Below are 8,930 nucleotides of genomic sequence, written 5' to 3'. Positions count from 1 at the left end.
TTCAACCAACTATGTAAAATAGTGTTTAAAACTTTTTGGTTTGAATAAGTTATATTAAAAATAAATTAGTTACTAGTGGTTAATAAATTTAACCAAACTTATAATTCTTATATAAAAATAGGAATGTTACAATACCCATTCTTCTTCCATTTTTTTTATACCATTTCCTCAATATTTCAGCCATTCTTCTCCCATTCTCATCCATTTTTATAAAAAAAAACACTCCCATTTTTATACCAATCTTTTATAAAAAAATATCTTTTCATCCACAATGGCATTTAATTCTTGGTGGTCCTCGTCTTCTTCTGACGAAGAGGAGATGTTTTTCGCAAACGTTGTGGTAAAGGCGGCGCATATTCTTTTGGAGGAAGAAGAGGAAGAGGAAGAGGAAGATGGCTCGTCTGAAAACGTTATTACCAGACGAATACGGATTAACAGAGACCGCCAAGGTTTGTCATTAATAAATTTTATATATTTATATATTTCCTCGTATTTATATATTTTTTACGACAGGAGCGCACGAGAAATTGGTGAACGATTATTTTTCGGATGCACCCCTTTACAATGCCGACATTTTCAAACGAAGGTTCCGAATGAGTCGCCGGTTATTCACACGGATTGCTGATGATTTGGTGGGGCTAGACCCGTTTTTCACGCAACGACCAGATGCTCGGAATTATGAAGGGTTTACCACGTTACAAAAGTGTACTGCGGCCATTCGCCAACTGGCGTACGGGACAGTGGCCGACGCTTTGGACAAGTACTTACAGATGTCGGCAAGAACTTCGCGGGAATGTTTGTATCGGTTTGCCATAATGTGGTGAAACTGTATAGCAAACAATATTTGCGGAAACCAAACGCGTATGATGTTCAACAGTTGTACCAAGCTCATGAAGCAAGGCACGGGTTTCCGGGAATGCTTGGTAGCATTGATTGCATGCATTGGGAGTGGCATAACTGCCCGACTGCGTGGCGAGGCCAATACACACGAGGTGATCACGGCTATCCAACCTTAATACTTGAGGTCGTGGCGTCACAAGATTTGTGGATCTGGCATTCTTTCTTTGGGCTCCCTGGTTCATTCAACAACCTCAACGTGCTATACCAATCGGCGATCTTTAGCGATGTCGTTAATGGAACCGGTTTGGACACCCGTTTTACAGTTTCAGGGGTTGAGTATAGACGCGGGTATTATCTTGCTGACGAAATATATCCGTCTTGGTCTACAATTGTCAAGACTATTTCATTTCCCGAGAACGAAAAAAGGAAAAAATTCGCCAAGCGTCAAGAAGCTGCAAGAAAAGACATCGAACGTTGTTTTGGTGTTCTACAAAAAAAATGGGCCATCATTCAACAACCGGCACGTGCTTTCACACCGAAGAGGTTGCGCCTTTGTATGTATGCTTGCCTTTTGCTCCATAACATGATTATTGAAGACGAAGGTCGGGCGATTTATGAGTATGATGAGAATGCATCTTACGGGAATACTGTCCTGGTAGATCCGACGCAACAGGATTTATACTCGTTCGCGCTAACCAACGACTACACGCATGCAAACCTTCAACGCGATTTGGTAGAACATATATGGAACAACGTAAATGTCGGGGACGGTGACGGAGACGAAGACGAAGACGAAGACGAGTAGTGTAATTTTTTTTTTTTTTTGTTGTTTTTTTTATAAATTTTAGGTAATGTATTTTTATTAGGTTATGTAGTTTTTATTTATGTTATGTAATGGATTTTATTATCTTCTTTTATGTGTTATTTATATTTAAATTTTGAATTGTTTTTATAAAGTTAAACAAATAAAAAAGTTAAACAATAAAAATTAAACATTAAACAATAAAAGTTAAACAAATAAATAAATTAAACAATAAAAAAATATGTGGGGTAGCCCCATCCTCCACCCCCCTCAAAAGTGAAAGAGGCCCATTCTCTATGGGATGGTGATGTGGCGCCTATGTGATAGCCCATCCTCATGGGGATGGAGCTCTTCATACCCTCTAGTCTAAGTGAGTAGCTAGAAAAATTGTTCAGCAGACACCAACTACAAGATGCAAAGAATAATCCAGTTGTAATGAGTTTCCTTTCAATTAACCGCACCCCTTTCTCCTTTTAATCTATTTCCAGGTATTGAATAATGAGTTGGTGCATGGAGATTGGAATATTTGCTCCAACCAAGGTAGGTTGATTAAACCCCCTTTAATTTAGGAATTTAAAATCTATATACACTGATGCAGAATATCTACAAGTTAAAATAGAAGATTATCTTTTAATATTTATTGTTTGAATTTCATATATTATCTTATTTAGTTACCTTTTTAATTATCATTCATATCCTATAAATAGGATATCTAGGGTTATTGATCAGGGGAGTTTTTGATTGAATTTTATTGAGAAGAACTATGTTCTTGGAATCATTGGTTTAATTTGTCGTCTTTGATTAATCAATCGTTCTTGAGCCATTTGATTGCACGCGAAACTGCATCATACACACACAAAGTGTTAGGAGTAATATACAAATACTTTTTCAGTAGCAAGCTTGCCATGCTTGTAAATTGTGTCACAACACTATTAAGAAAATAATTACACTACACTTCAATTATAGTTGCACTTCACTTTTAGTTGTAGTGTAATAATTATGGTAGTGCAACAATTTTGAAGTGTAATAATTATTACTCTCCTTTAAAATTATAGTGTAATAATCACGCTAGTGCTTTCGACACACACTTTACACGTTAAAAATTATTTGTACCACCCTATATACATGTGTGTGTGTATTGTTTTATACACAATGCTTTTCTATATATATTGTAGGCATGTAGGTAGTGCTTTTTTGGAATAGGATTGGGACGAAACTAGAATATTGCACTATCAGGAGGTATTAGATATTTACTTTGAACTTTTGAAGCAAATACTCTTGTGCTAAACTTTTAATTATGTTTGGAATTCATTTCGTTTGTAGCATGTAATTTTCCCAACTCTAATTATGTTACAAGTACACTTTAAACATTCTCAGCCTTCAATTCTTGTCTGTTTACCAACTTAATTTATGTTCAACGTGTTGTTGTATTTGTCATGTAACAAAATTTTGATAATTGAGATTGATGGAACATAATTCACAATAATCAGTTATATAAAGGCATGAATTAATCCATTTTGCATGTTCAGAAATCCACCTCAAGCTACGTAATGAGTAGAGGTTGCAAAATGGGCGGGTTGGGTTAGGTTGGTTGTTGGGTCAAGTTAGGTTTGGGTAAGAATGGGTTTAGGTTAGGATGGGCCAATTAAAAAAATGGTGAGAATGGATTTAAGTTTGAATGAGTTTGGGTTAGGATGGGTTTGGGTTAAAATGAATCATCCTCAAAACCAATGAACAACCTTGAGTAGTATTGCCAAATCTTACCAGCACAGCAATGGTTTTTTATACTGCTTGTTGATTTTCTAGAAGACTTTTGAATGCATTTACATGTATTGAGTTGAACCACTCACTCTTCAGACTTATTTCTATCGGCCCATCCTGACCCGTGTACTAATTCCTATTGATCCATTCTAACCCGTCTGCAATTTAACCCCTTTATTTCTCGATCTCGTTATGGGTCAAAATACCCCTTCCGAGATATCTTTTGAGCGTCGTGGGATTAATGGAATATATTGAGTCTCATAGTTCGTCACAAGATAAAAAGAAGGCGGTCTATCTGATTATTGCGGCAACATGTTGGAGTCTATGGCGGATCAGAAATAATTTAATTTTTAACGGGAGGACAACACACGTTTCAAGGGCGGTTGGTGACATTAAAGCAATATCGTTCTTATGGGTCAAAGCTAGAGCTGGAAAATCGGAGCTGGAGTGGGAAGAATGGTGTAGATTCAGTTGTTTTAAATAATTTTACTAAGTTCTGTAGGTGTATTTTGGTTTGATTTATGTTGTACCTGTACTAATGCCTTAGCATCTTGCTAAGGCTGCTTCTGTTGTTGTTTTTCTATCAATAAATCCGCCTATTTCAAAAAAATCTAGCCCAACAAGCATAACTTTTCTTTAACTTTTGGGGTCAAGTTATTCTACAAAGGCTTCTAATTGTAAGAAGTGTAAGAAGGATTTATAAAGTGACAAGTGTCTAATAACTTAAAACTAAACCCACTACATCACCACCAAAAACCTAAACACCCACCCCCACCCCACCACCACCCAAAAACCTAACCCCCCCCCCCCCCACAACCAAAAAACCTAAACCCCCCCACCCCCCCCCCCCTCACCAACCAAAAAACCTAAACCCCCCCACCCCCCACCTACCCCCCCCCCCCCGGCAAACAAAAAACTATACCTCACAAAAAAACCCCCAAAAAACCTAAACCCCCCCCCCCCCACCCCCCAAAAACCTAACCCCCCCCCCCCCCCAAAAAAAAAAAACCTAAAAAAAATCTAAAAAAAACTAAACACCCACACCCACCCCCCACCAAAAAACCTAAACCCCCACCCCCTCGGCAAAAAAAAAAAAAATTTTTTTTTTTAGGGTGGGTGATGTGTGTGTGTGTGTGTGGGGGGGGGGGTTTAGGTTTTTGGTGGTGGTGGATGTTTAAGGGTTTTTTTTTTTTTTTTTTTTTTTTTTTTTTGTAGTGGGTTTTTTTGTGTAGTGGGTTTTTTTAGGTTATTGGACACTTGTCACTCTATAAATCCTTCTTACACTTCTTACAATTAGGATCCTTTGTATTTGATCCTAATCCTAACTTTTGTTCACGTTATATAACTGTTTTTGTCACTATCACCCATAAACACCCCTTCACTTTTCTTTAACTTTTGTTTAAACCTCTTAGACCATGCGTAATGGTAAACAAGAATAATGCCCCCAACATGGGGCATTATGCGCCACGTGTCGCCTAGTCATACTTTGGGCATTATAGAAAAAAAGGTGTAGTGGGGCATTATCCCAATAATGCCCACTCAATCATTTGACAATTATTTTTTTTTTTAAATATAAAAGATAAAGTCTTCATTAATTTAAAATATAAATTACAATACTTGAAAAAAAATACAAAAAAAAAAAACAGAAAATTAAAAAAACCGAAAAAAAAAACAGAAAAAAAAACAGAAAAAAAAAACTAGATGATCTAAAGTCCATATTTTTCACGTATTTTTTGGCGACGCATTTGAGCCAAGATCAACGCGTCGCCTTGGAGGTGGTCGATCGGTTTGGACAAAAACTCAATGTCCTTTTCCATTTGTCGCGCCTCTTGCAACTCGTTGAACTTTTTGGTTTCAACTACTCGGTCTTTCATAATCCGAAAAAAAAACAGAATATATGAAATAGAAAAAAAAAAACAGAAAAAAAAACAGAATATAAAAAAACAGAAAAAAAAATAAAAAAAAAATAACTTACCGGTATCTTCGTCCTCCGAAATATCGAGCCACGCCCGAGTCAACGTGTATTCCTCGTCCTTCGTCCATTTAATGGTTGTTTTTGCACGTCGAGGCTCATCCTTTTCCTTCTTTTTATGCGACTCCGGCACGACCTCGACATCGGGTTCGGATTCGGGTTCGGGTTGTGACGGTTGCGACCCGCCGGCTTGACCAAAGCCGTAGGTGGGAGAAACAAAAGGAGGGGCGCCACTCAAGTAAGCCGCGTAACTTAAAAAGCTCGGGTCCATGTCTTGTAGGTTGTACGGGGTTTGCGGTTGGGTTGTGTTCGGGTTCGTGGGTCTTGCGGGGCCACCAAACGGGGGTCGGTATGGATGCATGTTTGTAAAAAAATAGGAGAAAGTGGAGGTTTTTTTATAAAGTAATAGAAGAGAGTGGGTGAGAAAGTAGTAGAAATTTTATAAAAAATTGGAGAAAATGGAATGATATATATATAGTGGGTAAAATTTAGAATTAAAAAAAAAAAAAATAAGTTTTTGACCGTTGCCAAACGGTCGAATTTTTGGCATCTTTCGAATTCACAGCGTTTTTAAAATCACGCCGGAGCCATTTTTTTTCAAAAAAAACGCCCGGAAACGCCCCATGTAATGGGGGTTCCGGCGTTATGCAGCGTTTTTTGGCAATTTTTTTTAAAAAAAACGCCCCGTTACGGGGGGTCTTACAATCTAGTTAGTTTATTATTATTTTCCCCATCATTTTAGATTAACTTCTGTTTACACCCCTTGCAAATTTAGTTGGTTGGCCCTTTTCCTATAACTGATTTACACAACAACCCCTAAACTTTAATAAATTATGATTTTGAGTTTCTAACGAATTTTATGTTAAAGTAATTTTTTGGGTGTTTTTATATTAAAACTCCACACGAGTTATTTTTATATACGTTCGACGTGAATTTTCGTGACGTTGTTTTTGAACCGACCGCTTGTTTATAATGTTTTCTAAAAGCATTCGGTTTTTTAAACCATCCGGCGCTCATCTCTATATATATAGCATTGCAACTTGTTTTTTTAATCTATGTTTAAACCGACCCACTAAACTGCGTGATCGTCATGCTTATCTTTAAATATGTTCTGGTGTAGATCTTCTTCGATAACCCGGCTTCCGTATACATCGACATAAAACGTGACTTTCGAATATACCGTTACGACGTGGTTTTTTTATTGTCACGTAGCATGTTCCGTTGCGTTTTGCTTATTTTTATCTATGTTTCGAACCTGTCGCGGAGTGCAGGTACCCACTAGTTTAACTATTTAAGGAATTGAGGCCATAAGACTCATTGTATTGTAGATTTTTAATACATTTCAATTCGTGTGAATGGCAGTGCACAAAACCAGATTTTTTTTAGAATCAGTTCCGGGTATGATCAATTAACATAACACGTTATCAAACAGACAAACACCATGATGAACCATATGGAATTACCGTTCGGGTCAAATAATAAGAACAGATTTTATTTACTACGATTAACAAGTTTCGTGGTTGTAGAACTCAAACTAAAAACTAATACATAGTGTTGACATTCAACATTACCTCTTAGACTTTGATGATCTGAATGCATGTTCCTTGTAATATTTGAACTCGGTTATGCTTTCTTTGATCTCATCCAGTACGGCTCCATGCTTCTTCTCCTTTTTAGGAGCCTTTTTATCATTTACAGGTCAAAACTAAACATAATGAAATTAAAAAAAGAAAACAAACAGCTTAAAACATGTTCATGTGATCCGAGCACTTTTAACCTGTGTATTTAAGCATGTCAATTTGCGTTAAATATAATAATATTAACACGTCTAATCCAACAGATATAAGTTTAGATGATACCTTCTGGGAACCAATGGTAACATAAAACTTTTGACGCTGCTGACATCAACGAGAATGTGAGAGAAAAGACTAGCAAGATCGAGCATGTACTTCTGCAATTGAAATTACAAAAATTCTTATTTCTCAGACAAAAACAACTTCCATGCTACAAGATATTATTATTTCCCTTTCATATTATTTGGGAACTGGGAATAGATACATTGAACGTCGAAAACAGGTAAGATGCAAGAACCATAAAGAGCCCATGGCTTTATAGCCTAGTGGCATCTTGGGGGTGAGATAAGACTTTGGGACCAATAGGTCCTGAGTTCGATTCCTAAAGGGGGTTTTCCCATATTTATTGGGTTTCCTCCTGAATTAGTGTATAGGCATTATGCCTAGTGGAGATGGGTATGATCGGGTGATACCGCTGGTGACACGATGATACTCCAGTGGTTCGTCAGTGATCCAAATTTGCCGTTAAAGAAAACAAAAACATGCAGGCCTAAAAAAGAAAATATCATTTTAATACCTTAAAATTTCAATTACTCATGTTATACTTTATTTTTGGATTGATAATTGTTGCTTTAAAAGGAATCGGAGGAGCATTATTTAACCAATTCAAAAGGAATCCCAATGCATTGGAGATAACCTCTAGACAACCATATCTCAAGGTCAATGTTTTATTAAATTCAAAAAGTCAACTAATTGAACTTTCTTATTTAATTTTTTGATGTGTATCAATTATTATATTTTTCAGCATCTCTCTTCGTAAGAGCATCTCCAATAGGAGGATTTGTTGGTGTTTTTAGGGAGAGAGAAAGTGATGTGGAGGAGAGAGAGAGTGATGTGGAGGAGAGAAGGTGTAGAGATGTTTGTGGTGAAGAATGAGAAAAAATGGAGAGAGAAAAGTTATATGTGTGTAGAGAGGAGAGAGGAGAGAGAAGAGAGGAGAGAGAGAAGAAATGTGTTTGTGAGAGGGGCAAGTGAGAGAAAGATAGGGATTGGTTGGGCAAGTGCCACCTTGGCATTAGAAAAAATATGAAAAAACATCTCTTATTGGAGATGCTCTAAGTGCCTATGAACAAATATTATCTATATAACATTTTCAAAGACGCATGAACGGTAGGAATAATATTATTTTAAATTTTTTTTTTGTCTATCAGTCCCTTATGTTATTTTTTTTTGGCCCCTTTAGGTTTCAACTTTTATTGCTCCAGTCTTCTTCTTTTTTTTTTTTTTTCCTATCCCCCCCCCCTCCCGAGAAAGACAAGCGAAAAAGAGAAGGGGAGTGCAACAACTTCTTTTCATTTTTGCTACCCCTTTTATTTTCGTAATTAGTAATTTTAGCCCTTACTCCATTTTACATGCTATACAAACTAACCTCTCTAATTTTCAACATTCTAGCTTTACCCATGTATCACATATAATATACGTTTGCACCCTATTAAGTTTTTTACTAACTTAATTTTCGTTCAGTAACTTTCGTTCGCTAATTTGTCGTTTTCTTTAAAAACTTTATAAAACCTTTTTTACTCCCTCAAGTCTCTAAAGTTTCGAGCTTACACCTACAGGTTACATTGAAATCATCAAATACGTCTAAATGCGTTTTTCATATTTTTTATGCATTACGTAACGATTGGACTAATACATTCGATATTTGCGACGTACTCGCGCTGCAACGCGCGTGGGTCATATTTTTAACGCATTACGTAAC

At 36.7% G+C, this 8,930-nt stretch overlaps 1 protein-coding gene and 1 long non-coding RNA gene across 3 annotated transcripts; one reads left to right on the top strand and one right to left on the bottom strand.

The window, feature by feature from the left end:
* Positions 1 to 271: 271 nt before the first annotated feature.
* LOC118481009 lies at positions 272 to 824 on the top strand. Its single transcript, XM_035976078.1, has 2 exons — positions 272 to 449; positions 514 to 824. The coding sequence occupies exons 1-2, from the start codon at positions 272 to 274 to the stop codon at positions 822 to 824; spliced, it is 489 nt and encodes a 162-aa protein (XP_035831971.1).
* A 1,466-nt stretch (positions 825 to 2,290) lies between these two features.
* LOC110871338 lies at positions 2,291 to 7,453 on the bottom strand. 2 transcript variants are annotated; one of them, XR_004864162.1, is made up of 3 exons: positions 7,235 to 7,453; positions 6,947 to 7,152; positions 2,291 to 2,482 (listed from the first exon to the last, which is right to left on the bottom strand). It is a non-coding gene; the product is annotated as an uncharacterized LOC110871338 (long non-coding RNA). The 2 variants fall into 2 exon arrangements; XR_002553661.2 differs by lacking the exon at positions 2,291 to 2,482 and having other exon boundaries at positions 6,803 to 7,152; positions 7,235 to 7,448.
* Between the last annotated feature and the right edge of the window lie 1,477 nt (positions 7,454 to 8,930).

This window comes from Helianthus annuus, chromosome 8 (assembly GCF_002127325.2).
Source record: "Helianthus annuus cultivar XRQ/B chromosome 8, HanXRQr2.0-SUNRISE, whole genome shotgun sequence".
Taxonomy (NCBI): domain Eukaryota; kingdom Viridiplantae; phylum Streptophyta; class Magnoliopsida; order Asterales; family Asteraceae; genus Helianthus; species Helianthus annuus.
The sequence above is the reverse complement of the archived record's forward strand: the minus strand, read 5'-3'. Positions and strand labels throughout refer to the sequence as shown.

What these genes read in the sequence shown, in the direction of transcription:
- LOC118481009 (XM_035976078.1), top strand. Translation starts at nt 272, where the DNA reads ATGGCATTTAATTCTTGGTGGTCCTCGTCTTCTTCTGACGAAGAGGAG. An exon ending in GATTAACAGAGACCGCCAAG is followed by an intron (nt 450 to 513) that starts GTTTGTCATTAA and finishes TTTTTACGACAG; the next exon opens with GAGCGCACGAGAAATTGGTG.